The 20,908-nt window shown below is 43.3% G+C and overlaps 1 protein-coding gene across 1 annotated transcript in view; it reads left to right on the forward strand.

Annotated features, from left to right (window-relative positions):
- Positions 1-20,908, forward strand: part of EYS (eyes shut homolog) — a 1,676,468-nt gene that overhangs the window by 1,583,390 nt on the left and 72,170 nt on the right. The window contains exons 38-40 of the mRNA XM_057737776.1: positions 10,149-10,315; positions 11,064-11,208; positions 15,714-15,888. Coding sequence (XP_057593759.1) covers positions 10,149-10,315; positions 11,064-11,208; positions 15,714-15,888 — 487 coding nt within the window. The remainder of the gene's footprint in view (positions 1-10,148; positions 10,316-11,063; positions 11,209-15,713; positions 15,889-20,908) is intronic.

Below are 20,908 nucleotides of genomic sequence, written 5' to 3' on the forward strand. Positions count from 1 at the left end.
TGCCTAGAGCCCATGTTCTGCAACGAGAAGCCACTGCAATAAGAAGCCCCCACACTGCAACAAAGAGTAGCCCCCTCTCGCTGCAACTAGAGAAAGCCCATGCACAGCAACGAAGACCCAACACAGCCAATAAAATAACAATTAATTAATTTAAAAAAAGAATATTTGATTAAAAGGTAGTTTCCTCCTTTCAGAAATCTAAAAGCCTAACAGACCCTAGAATATATTCAAATATACCCACGTAAGTGTGTGCACAACAGGAATGGATCCTTCAGGAGGGAACTCCCACCAGTAATCAGGAGCTGTTCACCAAGCCAGGTTCATAGAACTGGAAAGTCACCCCATTATCTCTGTGGGTCCTCTCACAGCTTTTAGTTCACTCAGGACGGAAAGGAAGAAGCGAAAGGAAAAATCCACTTGTCTCTCAGAATCTGTGAATCAGTTTGGAAAGATCCAAGAAGGCAGAGTAGGAAGACCCTGAGCTCCCCTCCTCCCACGGGCGCTAAAATTACAGCTATCACAGAGCAACTGTTGAAGGGAATTACCTGAAGGCGAGCAGGAAAGATCTTCTACAACTAACGATAAAAAGAAGAAACCACAACAAGACTTGCTGGAGGGGCATAGACACGCTGCAGTCAAGACCCACCCCCAGGTGACTGACCCATAAACTGTGGGGTAATTACAGCTGCAGAGGTTCCCCTCAAGGAGCAAGGGGTCTGGGCCCACACTGGGCTCCCAGGGGGTCCTGTACCAAAAGGATGAGCTACAGGATATTTGGCTCTGAAGGCCAGTAGGGCTTAATTTTGGGAGAGCCAGAGGGATATGGAAAATATAGACCCCATTCTTAAAAGGCACACAAAATCTCACACCCCAGGACCCAGGGCAGAAGCAGTCATTCGAGAGGAGCCTGGGTCAGACCCACCGCTGATCTTGGAGAGGCTTCTAGAGAGGCAGGAGATACCTGGAGCTCACCTTGTGGACCAGACCCTGGCGGCACCATGCAGGGAGCTGGGCCTACCATGAGGGCCCTGTTGCTGACCAGCCGCTCGGAGCCCTCCCGCTAGCTCATCAGCATCATTGCCTGGCCTGACGCACCAGCCTTTCGTCACCCGTCCTGGGAACCTCAGGCCAAGCAGTGAGTGGGCAGGGCCAGAGCCACACCCCAGGCTGGCTGTCCTTGGACCCCCTGAGCTCACAGTGCGCCAGACATGGCCTTGTCCCTCAGAGGACCCAGGGCCTGGCCCTGCACACTGGTACACTGGCAGTAGCCCTGGGACCCCTGGGCCCTAAAGCCAGCCATTGGGACCCAGCCCCCATTTAACTAGCAGTCCAACACCAACTCCAGGACACCCAGGGCCCTGCAGCCAGAGACCCTGAGACTGGGGTCCGCCCACCTGTGGGCTGGCACTAGCTTTGGAACCTCCTGGGCCTCAGCCCTGCCCAGCAGCAAGCCAACACCAACACTGTGAGCCCCCAAACCCTGCAGCCAGAGACCCCCAGTACCTGGTTCCACCCACCAGCAGAACAGCACTAGTCCCAGGACCCACCCCAGGCCCAAACTGTGCCCATCAGCAGGCCAACACCAGTTCCAAGACACCTTGAGTCCCTCGGACAGCCCCACTCCGCAACAGGTTGACACCAGCTCTGGGATACCCCAAATCCCACAGGCACCCATGTGAGGAACTGGTCCCATCCATCAACAGGCTGATGCTAGATCCAGGACCCCCAGCCCCACAACCACCTACCCTGAAGCTCAGCTCTGCCCAGCAGTGGGCCAGTACTAGCATCAGGACCCCCTGGGACTCTGAAGTCAGCCCCTCATGACCTGGCCCTGGTCATCAGTGGCTGGCAGGCTCTGCACAAGGCAGGGCCTGGCAACCACACAGACCAGGGGCTAGCCCGCCCAACAGACTGCCCACAATAGTCAGCCCACCACAGCAGAAGGACCCACGCAGCCCACATAGGGGTTCCTCTGAAGCATACAGCTCTGGTGACCACAAGGCAGAGAGCTGCCGCAAACAGGACATCCCTACAAAAGGCCACTTTTCCAAAGTTGGGAAATGGAAGGAACCCACCAGATACATAGAAATAAAAATAGAAACGTAGGCAAATGAGGCAACAGAAAAATATGTTTGAAGTGAAGGAACAGGCTAAAACCCTAGAAGAACAAAGTGAAGTGGAGATAGGCAATCTATCCAATAAACAGTTCAAGGAAATGATCATAAAATACTCAAAGAACTGGGGAGATGACTGGATGAACAGACTGAGAAATTAGAAGCTTTTAACAAAGAATCAAAAAATATAAAGAAGAACAAACAGAGGTAAAGAGTACAATAACTAAAATGAAAAACACACTAGAAGGAATTAACAGTAGGTTAGATGGTACAGGGGAACTAACCAGGCAGCTGGAAGGCAGAGTGGTGGAAATCACTGAAGCTGAACAGAAAAGAGAATAAACAAAAATGAAGACAGTTTATGAGACCATCAAGCATAATAATATTCACATGATGGGGTGCCAGAAGGAGAAGAGAGAGAGAAGAGGGGGCATATTTCAAGACATAATAGCTGAAAGCTTCCCTAACTTGGGAAAGTAAACAGACATCTAGGTCCAGGAAGCACAGAGAGTTCTAGATAAGATCAATCAAAAGAGGACCACACCAAGACACATTGTAATTAAAAGGACAAAAATTAAAGATAAAGAGAGAATATGAAAATCATCAAGGGAAAAGTAACAAGTTACACACAAGGGAATGCCCATAAGGCTATGAGCTGACTTTTCAGCAGCAACTCTGCAGACCAGAAGGTAGTGTCATGATATACTTAAAGTGGTGAAAGGGAAAAACCTACAACCATGAATACACTGCCCAGCAAGGCTTTCATTCAGATTTGATGGAGAAATCGGAAGTTTTACAGATAAGCAAAAGCCAGTAGAGGTCAGCACCACCAAACCAGCTTTACAAGAAATGTTAAAGGAAATTTTCTAAGTGAAAAAGGAAAGGCCACAACTGGAAACATGAAAATTATAAAAGGAAAAAGCTCATTTCTAAAGGCAAATATACAGTAAATATAGTAAATCAACCACACACAAAGCTACTAGGAAGGTTAAAAAACAAAAGTAGTAAAATCATCTATATCTGCAATAAGCAGTTAAGGGATACACAAAACAAAAAGAGGTAAAATATGATGTCAGAAACTAACCATTGGGGGAGGGGAGTAAAAATGCAGTGTTGTTAAAATGTGAATTTAAGAGACCAGCAACTTAATCATACACACACACACACACACACACACACACACACACACACTCGCAAAGAGAAAGGAATCCAAACAACACAAGTTAGGCGTTCAATCACAAGGGAAGAAAGCAAAAAAAGAAGAAAGGAACAAAAAAGAACCACGGAAATAACCCTAAAACAATTAATAAAGTGGCAGTATATACACACTTATGAATAATTACTTTAAATGTTAAGCCAGACAAGGACAAATATCATATAGTATTGTTTACATGTGGAATCTAAAAAAATGATACAAATGAACTTATTTTTCACAGAACTAAAACAAATAATTCTAAAATTTTTATGGTAACACAAAAGGGCTCAAATAGTCAGAACACTCTTGAGAAAGAACAAAGTTGGAGATTTATCATACTCCCTGAGCATATACATATATGTATAACCAAAACATTGTGGATTTAGCAGAAAAACAGAGACAGAGATCAATGGAACAGAATAGAGAGCCCAGAAATGAACCCACACATATATGGGCAATTAATCTATGACAACAAACACAAGAATACATAATGGGGGAAAATACAGTCTCTTCAATAAATGCTATTGGGAAAACTGGACAACTACATGCAGAAAAATTAAACTGGACTAACTCTCTCACACCATGCACAAAAATAAATTCAAAATGGATTAGACATTGCTTACAGATGACATGATCCTATACGTAGAAAATCCTAATGATGCCACCAAAAAACTACTAGAACTCATCAATGAATTCAGTAAAGTTGCAGGATACAAAATTAATATGCAGAAACCTGTTGCATATCTATACACTAACAACAAAGTATCAGAAAGAGAAATTAAGGAAACAATCTCATTTACCATCACATCAAAAAGAATAAAATGCCTAGGAATAAACCTACCTAGGGAGACAAAAGACTGGTATTCAGAAAACTATAAAACACTGATGAAAGAAATCGAAGACAACACAAACAGATGGAAAATGATACCATGCTCTTGGATTGGAAGAATCAATGTTGTGGAAAGGACTATACTACCCAAGACAATCTACAGATGCAATGCAATCCCTATCAAATTACCAATGGCATTTTTCACAGAACTAGAACAAAACATCTTAAAATTTGTATGGAGACACAAAAGACCCCAAATAGTCAAAGCAATCTTAAGAAAGAAAAAAGGAGCTGAAGGAATCAGGCTCCCTGACTTCAGACTGTACTATCAATACAAAGCTACAGTCATCAAAACAGCATGGTACTGGTACAAAAACAGAAATATAGATCAATGGAACAGCATAGAAAGCCCAGAGATAAACTACAGTCAACTAATCTACGACAAAGGAGCCAAGACTGTACAGTGGCGCAAACACAGTCTCTTCAATAAGTGGTGCTGGGGAAATTGGACAACTACATATAATATAAATGAAATTATAATTCTCTTTTTAACACCGCACACAAAAATAAACTCAAAATGGATTAAAGACCTAAATGTAAGACCAGACACTATAAAACTCTTAGAGAAAAACATAGGCAGAACATTCTCTGACATAAATCACAGCAAGATCCTTTTTGATCCATCTCCCAGAGTAATGGAAATGAAAACAAAAATAAACAAATGGGACCCAATGAAACTCATCGGGTCTTAGTTGTAGCATGCAGGATCTTTTGTTGCATCACTGTGGTTCGCAGGCTTCTCTCTAGTTGTGGTGTGCAGGTTTTCTCTTCTCTAACTGTGGCACTCAGGCTCCAGGGCATGTGGGCTCTGTAGTTTGTGGGACACAGGCTCTCTAGTTGAGGAACGTGGGCTCAGGAGTTGTGGCATATGGGCTTAGTTGCCCCACAGCATGTAGGATCTTAGTTCCCCAACCAGGGATCGAACCCACGTCCCCTACACTGGAAAGTGGATTCCTTACCACTGGACCACCGGAGAAGTCCCAACTCAAAAGCTCTTTCACAGCAAAGGAAACCATAAACAAAATGAAAAGAAAACACACAGAATGGGAGAAAATATTTGCAAATCATGCGTCCAACAAAAGATGTCTCCAAAATTTACATATAGCTCATGCAGCTCAATACCATCAGATCAAAAAATGGGCAGAAGACCTAAATAAACATTTCTCCAGAGAAGACATACAGATGGCCAAGAGGCACGTGAAAAGATGTTCAACATCACTAATTATTGGAGACACGCAAATCAAAACTACAATGAGGTATCACCTCACACCAGTCAGAATGGCCATCATCAAAAAATCTAGAAACAATAAATTCTGGAGAGGGTGTGGAGCAAAGGGGACCCTCCTGCACTGCTGGTGGGAATGTAAATAGGTACAGCCACTATGGAGAACAGTATGTAGGATCCTTAAAAAACTAAAAATAGAGTTACCATATGATCCTGCAATCCCATTCCTGGGCATATATCTGGAGAAAACTATAATTCAAAAAGATATATGCACCCCAATGTTCCCTGCAGCACTATTTACAATAGCCAGGTCATGGAAACAACCTAAATGTCCATTGACAGAAGAATAGATAAAGAAGATGTGGTACATATATACAATAGAATATTACTCAGTCATAATAAAGAATGAAATAATGCCATTTGCAGCAACATGGATGGACCTGGAGATTATCATACTAAGTGAAGTACATCAGAAAGAGAAAAGCAAATATCGTGTGATATCACTTATATGCAGAATCTAAAAAAAAATGATACAAATGAACTTATCTACAAATCACTCTTTCTCTACTAATAAATCGAAATTTCATCGCAAATAAAATGCTTCAGAAAGGTTTCTTTTTTTCCTATCAGAATTAAAAGATTTTTGAATCAGTTGAATGGGGATGATCAGGTTTCCCTGTTGTTAAAGGTCACAATACTAACCTTTGGATTACCTGGTGAGGGCTGAAATAACAGACTTCCGCAGCACTGTCTATGTAAATGTTTTACTCCCAGATGTCCCCTCAGAGCAATCAGAGGAATAGCCTTCCAAATGGTCCCAAATCCCATGAAGGGCCCCTGAAGGTGCACTTCTGCTTCTTCACAGGCCATGGGATCTGTTTCTGGGGTGGCCTTTCAGGAAGACCACGTGACAGCACACGTCTATCATGTTCATAGTTTACAGCAACCCATGATTGACCTGTGTCTGAGAGGAACGGCAGGACAGGTGCACCCAGGAATTCTCTCCAGCGCACATGCCTGAGTTAGTGCATTTATCCATGTCTTATTCTTCCTTTTGAGGACTTAATGAATCAATGTCTCCAACTATTGGCTACTCTTCACCAGGCCTTCCTTCCAGGTGTAGCTAATTAGACCATCTCTAATTCTTGTTATTTAGTTTGCATGTTGTTTTCACATAAGAATTCCTTTAGAACTACCCTAAGGCAGACAGAATTGTTGCACAGTTCTGCCTATTTTCTCTGTTTTGTCTGTCTCTTCAGGTCAGACTGAACTGCCATCTCCTGGGCTTATTGTCTGAAACTTTTGATACCCTTCCTCCCTCCTATATAATAGATTTCCCCTTTCTGTCCATACTTGCCAATTAAATCAGAGGCTTTGTCAACAAGGTCCAGCCAGGTTGGAGAACCTCCGATGTAAATACTAAAAGAAGCAAACCACAAACAAGCAAGTCAAATAAACTCTTTTTTTTGGGGGGGGGGTACACCAAGTTCAATCATCTGTTTTTATACACATATCCCCGTATTCCCTCCTTTCCTTGACTCTCCCCCCATCGAGTCCCCCCCACCCTCCCCGCCCCAGTCCTCTAAGGCATCTTCCATCCTCGAGTTGTACTCCCTTTGTCAAATAAACTCTTTTAAATAATTTAGGGAACAAAATGCCATAAACTGAATTATAATCACATGCTCGCCACACAAGCATTTTATTTTCCCTCCCAAGGTTTTATATATTTAGAATCTATGACCATCACCATCGTTGACCCTACTGCATCACACACTTCTAAGAACCATCTGAGAAGGTTCGAATGACCTGGCAACTCTTTTTGTCAAACTCTTTGGCCTTTTCTTCACTTTGTTTCCATTCTTCATCAACACTGCCCCCTCCTCACCTAGACAAAGTTCCTGCTTTCGTTGCTAAGTCACTGGTCTCTGCCTGTGAAGAGGCCAGGTGTTTCTCTGACCACAGCATCTCATCTTCCCCCAAGAAATTTCCTCTAACCAGTATTGTGAGTTGTTATAATGCTAATTACGACTCACAACAGTACACCCACTTCAAAGCTCTCTGCGTAACAGTAGTTGTGGAACTGAGTTACGACCTTTCTTTCTAGCCAGAAAGAGACCAAATTTGGGGGAAGGTTTTTTTTTCTGTATATTCTAAAAGGATTTTTATTCACTTCCTAGACCTTGTTACTCTTAACTGCTCATCTAAAATCAACTCCCATGGTTCCTGCCTCCATCCCTTGTTTCTTTTCTTTTTTTTTTTAAATGCCTGGAAGGATATACTTTTTTTTTTCTGATTTATTTATTTTATTGTCTGCATTGGGTCTTCTTTGCTGCGTGCAGGCTTTCTGTAGTTGTGGAGAGCGGGGGCAACTCTTCATTGCTGTGCAGCCTTCTCATTGCAATGGCTTCTCTTGTTGCGGAGCACAGGCTCTAGGCATGCGGGCTTCAGTAGCTGTGGCACATGGGCTCGAGAATTGTGGCTCGTGGGCTCTAGAGCACAGGCTCAGTAGTTGTGATGCATAGGCTTAATTGCTCTGCGGCATGTGGGATCTTCCTGGACCAGGGCTCAAATCCATGTCCCCTGCATTAGCAGGCGGATTCTTAACCACTGTGCCACCAGGGAAGCCCTTCTCCCCTTGTTTCTGACCCTTCTGCTGCTGCCTTGATTTATTAGACTTTAATCTTTCCTCTCCTGAGTCACTTAAATGATCGTCCAATGAGATTCTCCATCTGCCCCTGAGTTCCATCTGCAGCACTGCTATGAGATTCCTCTAAAGGCTGTATCTAACGTAATCCTCACATTCAGAACCCTTCCATGCCTCCGGAGAGTCTCCAGTAAAATACTTAAATCACTCACTGTAGTTAGCACACGGAGCCCTTAAGTGCACGGCTCTTTCTTATACGTTCACCAAACACCAGCCCCCGCAGTTCGCAGAAGCTCCATAAGGATATCATGCTCGTTGCCCCTCCCAGGGTTTTGAAACGTCATTTCCTCAGCTTTGAACAGCCATCTTCTGCATTCCTCCTTTTCTCAACCACCTAGCAAATTCCTGTTGGTCGTTTTACAGCTTAGCTCAGAAACCAACTCAAAATCACCTCCTTGTAATGCCCTAAGCCCCTCCCCACCCTGTTACAACGACTGCCCCCCACCCCAAGTTGCTTCTCCTCTGCTGCCCATGGCACTTGAGCCAACCTGCAAGGACTTCGAGGGTAAAGTTGCTCCTGGCATGAAATGGGCCACCAGTGACTCAGGATGGAGGGACAGCAACAGGATGGGAAGGAAAGAGCGCCGCGCTCAGATCTGCTCTCCCACCACCAGCTCCATCTGCAGAATGTCGTCTCCATCCCAACATCCTGAATGATGTGCAGAGACAATTTAGATGCCACAAGAATTTCTCAAAAAGATCCCCATTCGCAGGCACAGGAGGTCTCCTGCAGTCCCCTTCTTCACCCCCTGCCCCTTTGTTGTGTACACTCCAACATCCCCTGAGATGCGGTCTCCAGCCCGTGGGATGATTTCTCTCCTTTCTGTCTACTGTCTTCCTGCATGTATGTTTTCTCCTGCAAGTTCTCTCTATTTTGAATGCACAGCCCGACTTACCTGCCACAGCACCACAGGTGGGAAGAAATTATCAGAGAGAGAGATTTGCTGGAAAAGTAACCTAGCTCAGGGTCTATGGCAGGCCCATGAAGAAAGCTGAGGTAGAGTTCAAGCATCCCTACGTAATACTTAGGTCTTCTGCTTTCCAGTGCTTTTAGGAAACCCACCTCCCTGCACTGTCTGGAAATCCCAGCCCTGCAGATTTTTCTCTCCTTTACCTTGATCAGCCTAACAACCAAGAGAAGCTGAGGAAGCAGACGAGGTATCACCCTTAGAAATCCAGGGGGGTGCTGTGCACACCCACATTTGCCCACATCCAAGGACTCACTTCTGCTTTTTGCCCTGTGATTAAACCTCTTACTTTTATGGGGTCCTATGTTCTTCCCCCAAGCACAAGCCCTTGCCTCAATTCTGTAAACTGCAAGCCTCAGTATTAAGGTCCACAAACACACCTTTGAGAAACGGGGTGATGTATTTGCTCTATGCTGTCCACAGACCTCTTGCCCCCACCGAGCTCTAGAAGCCCTGCCTTGGCTTATGTGTGTTCTGTCCACCTTCCAGGACTCACACCACTGACCATCCCAGACCTTCCTAAAGCCACCAAACCCGCTTCCAGGATCTTTCCTTAGTGCCTGATGCCAGGACTCTCCCAACCACCTGCCCCTCCCCATGGGTCCTTAAGAATTGCATCCTGAGTGCTCAGTCTTGCAGTTCGCAGGGCGGCATGGCTGGCGCTGGACTAGTGCAGGGAGATGGCAAAGAGGGAACATGGAAACAGCGGGCCTTGAACTAGCGGTGAGGGCGTGGCCGAGAGCGTTTGCAACAGAACATTGAGAACACACTCTGAGCAACTATAGAAATAAATGTTTATGCTCCTCTCAAACCAGAGAGAACTGCAAAGCTGATGCTCAGTTATCCCAATCATTTTAGTTATTGAGCATCCCCCTGGGTTGACCAGAACCCTCACTCTCAGACAAGGTCACGCACACACCTGAGTGCGGATGAGAAGCTGAGTGTGGGCTATAGCCCCCTGCTCGGGTCTGTGACTCAGAGCCGGGGTGAAGCGAGCTGCCTGGCCTGCCGGGTCTCCTCTCAGCGGGGCTGCCCCGTGTCTTCTCCTTCCAGGGCTGAGTGGCGATGACTTCCTGGCCGTGGGTCTGCGTGGCGGGCGCATGGTTCACAGTTACAACCTGGGCTCTGGCACGGCAACAGTCAGCAGCGATCCCCTCGACCTGAGCCGCAGGATCCACACCGTGCATCTGGGGAGGTCCTTCCGGACGGGCTGGCTGAAGGTAAATGCTCGTTCCTCTGTCGGGCCCTCAGTCTTACTGAGAGCTGCTCCATGATCAGATCTGCGCTGACGGACAGGGGAGAATGGGCTGGGCCGCCTGCCCCACGAGGGGGATGATTGCAGTTAAGAGGTGTGGGGATAAATGAGAGGGTGGATAACACAGGTCAGGTGAGAGAGAGGATTCAGGGAACGCTTCTCAGGAAAGGCATGCTTGAGTAAACAGCAGTTCAGGAAAAGAACAGTGGCCAGCGTGTGCTTAAGGAAGGCAAATCGTTTAGTTTGGCTTTCAGGCGAGGGGAAGCAAAAGATGTGGTTGGAGGCAGACACGGTCTATATCATCAAAGGACTTATCTAAAAAGTTTAGATTTTTATCCAGAGAGCTATGGAGAGCCACTGCGAAATTTAAGAAGGGATCTGGGTGCCATGGTCAATTTCCACTTTCTGATAAATGACTGGTAGTCATTTGAGAATGGATGGGAGAGGGACATGAGGCCAGAGGGAAGAGGCCCAGTGGGATGCCAGCTCCTAATCTTTGGAGAACTATGATTTTGACTGAGATGCAAAACCGTGACGGCTATATTAATATTTCATGGTAACAGACACCAGCAGAGAAGCAGAGAATTAAGTGGTGAATTTCTTTGTAAGTTTTCATGCCAAGTTAATGGGAAATAACAAAAGAGTATCTTAACATTTCACCCTGGGGAATCAATTTCCTTTTTAATAGGTTTTGAATATTTTTCCTTTTGAAGGTAGACGATCAGCAAAATAAATCCATCATCTCCCCAGGAAAACTGGTTGGTCTCAATGTCTTCAGTCAGTTTTACGTAGGTGGCTATAGTGAATACACTCCAGATCTCCTGCCAGACGGAGCTGATTTTAAAAATGGCTTTCAAGGTAAGGCACGGACAGATTTTACACTATACCTACTTGTCTCAAAATCTGAGAAAAGAAAAAACTTTTAAAGAGTATATTTCTAGTTCCAAAATGAGCAGTGAGAATTGCTTTCTAATTGGACTTGATCAGAGTTGGATTTTAATGGAAAGCATTCATTCATTGTTTATTAATCATTGACTACCTATGTACTAGGTGTTAGGATGATTCGGGGAACAAAACAAGGATTCCTGCACTTGTGAGTTTACATTCTAGTTGGGTAAAAGAGAGAACAGACAATAAACACTAAGTATAATAAATACGTAAATTATGTAGTAGTATAAGGTGATAAATTCTGTGGGAGACAGAAGGACAAGTGCAGCATGATATGAGGGGGTCAGGATTGTGGGCGACTGTTTAATATAGTGTGCTTTTTAATAAAGTGTAAGTAGGGTAGACCTCATGGAGTCACAGTGAGAACTGAAGCCCCATCTAACTCTGGAATGCACTTGATATAAAAGATGCGAGACAGTCTGCTGCCAGCTACCCACACCATCAGGACATGGCCTGCGGAGGTCCCCAGAGGCCAAGGGGATTAGGGGAAAACCGTGCTTGGGCAAGCAGTCGTATTGCCACAGCCCGTCTCTGTGTGTCCAAAAAGGAACACAGACTCAGATCTTCCCTATAAAGCTGATTCATAGTAGGTAGGTATAGGTATAACATAAAGACATGCTTTGAATCGTTATAATATTGCATTTGGTGAAAATAAGCTTTTCAGTGGCTCCCGGTCCCAGAATATTTGGTCAAGGGGCTGCTCATTGCAATGTCCTAAGCCACTCGCCCGTGACCAGCCTCCTCTCCATCAGAAGTCCAGGATTAGGGACCAGGATGTGACACACGTCCATGTGAGACCTCAAAGCCATTTTGGGTACTTGAGTTCTCTGCCTGCCTGGCAGCCCCCTTCTCCCCACCCCCACTGACTTCTGCCTAAACACAGATGCAGGATGCCACATACTTGAAACATATGAAAGCAACACAGCTCATCCAACGTGATACAAGGTCAGGCTCCAATAAAATTAGTCCACTCATCCAAGGCTCTCAGAGAAACTTTTTCTTTGAATATGTAATCAGTGCTGATTCTCAGAAGAGTGTCTTAAAGAATAAAATATGTTGAGGCTCTGTATTCAATGCTCGGCAGTTCTTTCACCATAGGACATCATCGGAAGGGCAAAACAAATCAATGAGTTTTTAAAACATTATACCTAAAGAAAAAGATGGGTAAACCTATACATGTTAAAGAAAACACATCTTCCACTCAGTGAAACAGAGGCCTTGTGGGGGGGGGGGGAGGGGGGAGTCATCAAAACCTGCTGTCATTTGCTCGCGGACGTCAATACTCTGGATACAGCATCAGGATACGAGTGTGGACCCTGAACCCAGGTGCAGGGATATGTATGTATCCCCGCTCTGCCAGCTACAAGCTCCATGACCCCGGCGAGTCAGCCAGCCTCCCCGTGACTCACTGTGCCCCAGCTGTAACGTGGGACAGTCACAGCACCTCTGTAGTTCTGAGAGGGGGTTAACAGAGAGACCACAGACTGCCCGGCTTAGAGCCCTCACTCTGTGAGCACCAAAGACGGTGCTGGTGGTGGAAGGCGGCCCAGCTCCAGTCAAACCTTTGCTCCCCTTTCTCTGCTCCACAGACAGTGGCTCTGGCCCTGGTGTCAGGCTGCCTTCAAATTCAGGTTCTGCCGGGTAGTATCTGTGTGACTTTTAGCCTGTTACTTATACTCTCTGAGCCATTTTCTCCTCTGTTTAAACAAACAAACAAACAAACAAAAAAACCCTGCCCCATAGGGTGCTTGTGAGCTAATCAATTAAGTAAAATAATTACGTTAAGCGCTTGTACCAGAAACCAGTACATGACAAGCACAATAAATGTTAGCTGTTAGCAGTATTCCATCCTGCTGTCAGAGAGCTTGATGCTTTCAAAGTTATTGAAGTCCAACATTTCCTGGCTTCCTGTTGTCTTGTTTTTTCCCTTCTATTAGGAGCTTTTCTTCACATCTCGTTAACAAGAACAAAGACAGGCTTTCATTGATACCTGTCATTTTCTCCTTGAGTCTGTTAATGAGTATGCACACAGCTGGCCCGTCTTCTGACAGAAACAACTAGATTGACAGACCTGGAAGCATGCCAGACTTCTTAGGATGAAAATCTTGGGCAGGTCTTCTTGATAATTGCCACTTAATCCACAGTCTTATGGAAACTCCACGACCATACCTTAGCCCATTTCCTCCATCATAAAGTGGCATTTACTACGTCCTACAAATTGGGGACAAGTATCACCTACCTATCATAGTGACCGGATCACAACTGTACTGTAAACCTGATTCCCCAGGGCTGCTCTCACTGGCTGTAAAGAATGATACAGGATGACCTCTATAAAATATAGATTTCTGGACCCTCCCCAGAACTGCTTAATCGAAATCTCTATGATGGGGGTCTAAAAATTTGCATTTCAATAAGCCTTCCTAGATTTGGAAGCCACTATATTAATCAGTCATAACAAAGCAAATACAGAGTTTTATGGAAGAATTTAATAACTAGGTTAAGGTTATCACATTTGTCTTTAGAATGATGATTAAATCACACACAGTAAAAGAGTATCTGACGTAGGCTTTCACATTTTGATAAACACTTCAGATATGTAACTCTCATCCAGAAGTTCTCAGTCTAAAATGCAAATTCTTTCAGTTGATCAAGCCGTTTTGCTTTTGTTCCAGAAGTGTTTATAATGAGCTATTATTTTCCCTATAACTTCCATGTTCATGAAGAGGTTACTTAACCCTTCTCCAGATTAAAGAATCTACACATGCCAGGGACAGAGGGCCTTCCTGTTTTCCTGTCCTAATAAGAGGGGCTCTTCCCCCATCTCCAAAGGTGTATCTTTGGAGAGCTGCAGGGTTCTCAGGCTGAGGTTCATGGATGGGATTCAATGGGTCCCTGAGTCTCCTGAAATCACACACACAGCTGTGTGTATGACTGTGTGCGTTTTTCTAGAGAGAACCATAGATTTCATCAGGGTTCTAAGATCTGTTACTCTCACTGACAGGCCTATTTAATTCTGATGTAGAATTAAAAATTAGTTTTGACTAATGTGAACATGGGAAAATCTATTATCCCATCGATTGATTATTCTAGTGTCACAGTGGCTAGTGTTCATTGATACAGAGATTATTAAACATTACTCAGCTGAACAGAGTGGACATAAAATAGATTCAGATTCATTAACAATGCTGTACAAATGTTATTCCAACCTGAGAATACCCTATACTGTTAGTACCTACAGTTTCTGGCTAGTTCAACTTTTCTCGTTCTCTCTCTCTCTCTCACTCTTTTTCAAACCAGAGCCCACAAGAGAAGAGTAATGAGTTCAGTGCAATAATTTAAAATTTTTCTTACTGTCAAAAAAAACACAAAAGCTATCACTTATTTGGAACTTTGCCAGTCTTTCCAATGTCATAGCTCCAAAAGTCCTCTTCATAACTATATACTTTATCACATGCAAGATATACCTGGTGCATGGTACTATACGAAGCAGATTATGTTTAATCTGCTATATGAACAGGAATGAAATTATACAATATGAATTCTACAAATAGTTTTCACTGTCATTGCCTTTACACTGTATCTTACATTGAATGACGTGAAACATCTCTCTGAGAAATAAACACACATAACTATTAGTATTAACCAAACGTTTCTCTAAATATAGCAATGCCAAGTGTTTAGCCAAAAACATATTTAACAGTTCCTCATAACAAAAGTATTTTATTTATTCATGAAAAAGAGAAATTGTGTTGTGAACACTTTAGACAATGCATATTACAGTCATTTAAACAGTTTTTTTCTGCATATGATTATAAAGACTACAAAAGTTTAATATTAGCATCCCACAATTTTTGCTAAAAGGAAATCTTTTTTAATAAATAAAATAGTGAATTTCTGAGAGTGTGGAAGGGAATACAAGACCTACATACTGCCAGCATTATACTGGCTAGTTCATTTATATTTTCTTATTCCTCTTAACTCATGCAGTAGTTATACTTGTTCTCATTTTGACGGTGGGAAAATTGATAGTTAGATTTGGGTCATCTAGCCATTATGTGGCAGAGATTGTAATTAAATGCAGAGCCACCTGACTCCATCATCTTTACATTTTTGCTCTCTGATGAGTGCATTTCACTCTGCAAAAGGCAAATGTGTATATATATATATATATACACACACACACACACACACATACATGTCAAGATGCTAATAATTGCTTTCTCTGGAGTGGTGATACTGTAGATGATTTTTTATTTTTCTCTCCATGCTTCTCTGTTTTCAGGGTTTTTTTCATTAAATTAACATGTATTATTTTATGTTGAAAAATGTTACTTTAAGAACGAAAAATAATTGTCTTCTTGTCTTATCCATTTCTTCCATTTTTTTAATATGAAGTATTTTTTTCTCTTTTCAAGGTTGTATTTTTACTCTTCAAGTCCGCACCAGGAAGAGTGGCCATTTCAGAAGCCTGGGGACGCCTGAGGGCCACCCCAATGCTGGGCGCAGTGTTGGCCAGTGTGACGCATCTCCCTGTCTCTTGATGAAATGTGGCAATGGTGGCACATGTGTGGAGCGTGGGTCGACCATTTAGTAAGTGTGACATCATTAGGAAAGAAAGTTTCAGGTTGTTTGCTTTCTACCTGGTCCTCCACTCACACAAACTAGGAACACAGACTGACCCTTGTATTTAAAATGCTTTTTTGGAGACTTGCTAAGTGACCGGGGGATAAAGGCACCTAGAAAAAGATTGGCACAGCGTTTATGCCTTCTTTTAAATAATGAAAATGAACCGCTACATCTCATTCCAGGCACCGTGAAAAGCAGTGGACTACAAATCAGTGACCTTAACTTCATGGTGTTGAGAGTGTTACCAGAAATGTTCACCATACCAGGGTTTACAAGGGCTTGTGTTGGTGATTTGCTTTTATATTTGGATTTGGGCTCTTTTAGAAAGGACCCGCTAGGTGGACTCGAGCAAAGCTGAACACTTTCACTTCTGAACAACTTTATTATGAAACAAAATGTGAACCTGTTGAGTGGGAAGAAAAGAAGAAAGGAATGTTTTCTTATAAATAAGTCACTTCGTTGAGTGTGTCTTCTGTGCCTAAGTGGCATATGACAGGCTCCAGGATACACCAAATAAAGAGGAAGGAAGCTCTCTGTCCTTTAATTCCTTACACTCTAGCTACTGATATATTTCTTAGTCTCATACACACATGAAATGGCTAGAAAAGTGGTCTGTCAAAGTTTTTCCCCCAGGAAACTTTGGAAGGTAACACCTGCTAACTGCAAGGAGGTGGGTATCAGGGTCTCCCCTGGAAGACAGGGGGAGAGAGCATGTCGTTTTAAAAGCCCCTCCACCTCCACACTAGAAAATGATCAAAAGCAAAATACAAAGTTCAAAGAACTGCTCATCGCTGTACCTTGGGCTGATGAGAAAATACTTAGGGAGCTGTGGGGAGGAGATGGTCATGAGATCTTCCTGTTTCTTACCAAAAATGCTCCAATGACTTCTCAGGACATGTAGGATAATATCTAAACCCTTCCCCATGAGCTATAAAGCCCTAATGATCTGGCCCTGCAGGTTCTGGGACCTTCCCTCCTACTCCTCATTTACTACGTTCAAGTGCAGTCAGCCTACTTTTATCTTTTGAACACTCCAAGCTCATTCCTGTTCCTAGACCTTCATGCCATGTCTTCCTGCTGGAGGGCCTTTGCCGTCAGTCTCCATCTGACTGCCTCCTTCTTGTCATTGGCTAACCTCCTTGGAAAGGGACTCCCTAAGATCAGCCCAAAGCTATGCCTCCCTCTGATCATTCTCTAAGTGTCATTGCATTTTACCTTCTCCATAATATATCATTCTCCTATTCTGTTTATTTATTGTTTGTTTGCATATTGGCTATTATTTTTCCCTGACAGTGGGGCTGGTCTCTCATTCCCAGAAAAATGCCTAGCATAGAACAGGCATTCATTAAGTATTCATTCAATTAATGAATCAATGAAAAAGCAGAAGGAATCTTAATTCCAAAAGTTCTAAGCAAAAGTACAAATGGGAGAACAAGCGAGGTGACCCCATGGTCATGGTAATGAATCCAAATTGACTAAACAGGACATCCTGTTGATGGGCTATGAAAAATGGAACAGAAGAAGCATAGAAGGATGTGAAACTTACACCAAGAATGAGATGCAGACAGTTCCTGAGCAGGAAGGAGCTGTGGTAAAGACAGATGTTTGCAAGTTATCTTAACATCCCTTTTCAGGATGGGTATATTGAGGGGTTACTGGGAGACGGTTTTGGAAACCCAAGCACACTATAAAGGGCATAGTTTTAAGAAATAGCCATAGAAAAGGAAAGAAAAAATTAATTTAAAAGATACTACAGAGAAATATTTATGTTGTTTTCTGACTCACTGAATATGAGATGGTGGCAGGAGTGTTAGTGAGGAGTCAAGTCTAAGTTAATCCGAACCAAGTGTGAACAGGCTTGCTATGTTCTGGGATGTCTGGGACACCTAATTGCTTCATAGCAAGTGAAGAGTGTGTGCTGAGTTTTACGGAGATTTTTCAGGAAAAACAGGTATAGTTTGACCAAGTCCGTGGCCTGGGATGCCACCATCAGAGAACATTTTTTGGCATTAGCTTTACCATTATGATTTTATCCTTGCTTCTTTACAATTTTTAACAAAATCTTTTACTTGCTTTACAACTTATGCATTCTAGTTTGTCCCACCACTAAGCTTAATTATTTAGAAGCACAAATTTATCTCATTTTATCTAAAGAAATATGATCATTCTTCAGGTGACTTACTAGGTGTTTTTGTTATTTTTTAATATGATAATAAATGAACTGCTAATAATAAGAAATGTAATACTTCAGAATGGACATGGCAGGAAGGAAGCCCGTGAAGTTGAAGGTACAGGTAGGAGATTCATCCCAACTCGTCCTTATCTATGTAGAACAAAGGCCCTACTTGTGTCCATTTAAGAGCCACATGTGTTTATCTCGGAATGTAAGGTGCCAAGTAGAGATATACTGTCAACACAAGTGCACGTGCCCAACACACAGGGAGGCCAAACAAACTGAAACACCCAAGTCTGGAGCAGAAAGGTTTATTGCAGGGCCAAGCAAGGAGAACCGGTGGCTTGCGCTCAAAAAGCCCGAACTCTCTGAGGGTTCTGAGGCAGGAAAGATAGGGCTGGGTCCAAGAATAGGCATAGGCATTAGGCAGAAGGCAAAGCCGTCTGCACAGGAGGAAAGACATCTAAGATGGAAACTTTGTAACATCTGAGCAAGAAACTCTGAGGTGAAAACTGTGGAGCCGGAGCTTTGAGGCAGGAGACAGACAGCCTTCAGGTTAATCTGCTCTGGCCAGTTTTGTGCTGACCCTCTGAGATGAGCCCTAACTGGTTGAAAGAGGAGGAGGCCCGCCTCAGGGGATCTCCCAACCTGACACATGCATAGAGGGGGTCTCTAGCTGTCCTCTGGTAGCCTGGTCATATTGTAAAACCATTATAATATCACTAGCATGGAGGCTTTGACCTCTCGCCCGTGCTGTGGGTTTCGCTTGGGTGCTGACGGGAAAGATGCACAAGGGCGCCTGGTGGAAGCCCAGCTAAGGACTTGCAGATGATGCGCTCATAGGGGAGAGAGAGGGAGTCACCCTCATGCAAACCCTGGGAGCATATTGTGTGCCACTCACTAGCGAGGACACCCACACTCTTCTTCTCTGAGTGTGTAACTTCCGCCCCAGATACACTGCTTCTCTGTGTGCTGTCCCACACGTACCGTGCTTCTAATAAACTCTGTGCCTCATGACCTTGGTCTCTTTGGGGATTCTTTCTTCAAAGAAGAGAAGAACCAAGGTCTTCTTGCCTGCCAAAATCAGTTTGGGGGTAAGAGTTTTTATTTGGGGGGAGGTCTGCAGGGTGTGTGACCTTCCTCTGATTGGTTGGTGGTGAAGTAACAGGGTTTGTGCCCCAGGAATCTCAATCATCAGCTTTCTGGTTCCAACCAGCCTGGGTCCATGTGCTTGTCACCATCCCCCACCTGCATGGAGACCTCAGTCCCTGTAGAAGACCTCAGAGACATGTATCAGGTTGTTATGTACATCACCTGAGGAAGAACCAGGACAGGCCCCAAAGCTGCACTATTGTATCTTTCTGCATGTTCCGCTCCCCTAATTAGTAACTGTTTGAATCTGCCCTTTGGAACTCAGGGGAGGCCTAGGAGGCTGAAAGCCTTTTTCCTACAAACAAGAAATAAGTGACATGGAAAAGTTTTTAGGCCTGGGAGGGCTGCACAGGTCCTGCTTGGTTTAATCCCCCCTTTTCTTTGGTACTGCTCAATCTTGAGGGGAATAGGGTTGGACAAGAAAGGGGAAAACATTTGGGATAGAGAGTTGAACCACAAACTTGACAGAGGGGAACTCAGTTTCAGATAGACACTTAGAACTATTTGCAAATTATTTTGACTAATAAAGAACATTTTCTTGATCTGTGATAATAAAAGTAACACCTTACAATTATCCTGCACTTTGTGGCTAACAAAGCATTTTTTGCTTAACATTTTTTCTTTTGCTCCTGATTAAAACTCTCTAAATTAGTCAGGGCAGTTATCCTTGTCCCAATTTCATGGACAGGACACTAAACCCCCGAGATTATGAGCGAACCAAGACAAGGTCTGAAAGCCTTGCAAGTAGTCCAGCAGGACCCAAAACCAAATCTTTAGTCTCTGGGTCAAGATTCTCTACAGAACCTAAATAGTAAGGACTGTTTTTAAGATCAGTAACAAAAGTGTTAAGTAGCTCTTTATCTGCTGGATGTAATCTATTCATTTATTCTTAATTTTAAACAGCAATGTTCTATCTTCAAATGGCATTCTGTATTTTCTCTGGGTTGGAAGTACCTTGCCTGGAGATTTCATGAGTTCCTGTGTGGGTGGAAAGCTGTGTCACATCTGATGTGAGAGTCTTGATCTGAAGAACAAGCAGACGTGAGCAATGGAGTAGGATGGAAATGATGCCACTGATGAGCTTTTCCTAACAAGATTCTAAAGTCTTTCTCATCAGAATTGTGACCAATGTTTGATATCACAGCAAAATATTTAGTATGCTAACTACATGGGAAGCATTACTGTAAGGTAGGGTCAGAAATAGTTCTTGCAACTGTGATATAATGACTTATTAAAATTATGGTTCCCTGAACTTCAAAGAGGTGAATGTATGGTATGTAAACCATACCTCATCGAGCTATTTAAAAATACTAATGTTTCCACTCACAGACATTCAGCTTCAGAAATAGCAGAAGTTTAAGAAGAATTCTATTCCTTTTGGGAGTTTTGGCAATTCTGTTCTAATCTCAATCCTTTAAAAAGAATCCTCTTTTTAAAAGAAAAAGATGTGGTTTTGTAATATGCTTTTCAGCAGTGTTTAAGAAGTTTTCCTCTATCCTTTACCTAGTCCCAAGCTCTCAATTTTATATGACTCTATACTTTTTCACCCAAAGCAGAGTACTGTTAAATTGAATTTCTAGGTTGAAACTGAAGTTCAACCTTTTCCTGAAAAATAACTAACCTACATGATAAAATATTTTTAAAATGCTCAAGAGGCAA

This window comes from Hippopotamus amphibius, chromosome 6 (genome assembly GCF_030028045.1).
Source record: "Hippopotamus amphibius kiboko isolate mHipAmp2 chromosome 6, mHipAmp2.hap2, whole genome shotgun sequence".
Classification (NCBI taxonomy): domain Eukaryota; kingdom Metazoa; phylum Chordata; class Mammalia; order Artiodactyla; family Hippopotamidae; genus Hippopotamus; species Hippopotamus amphibius.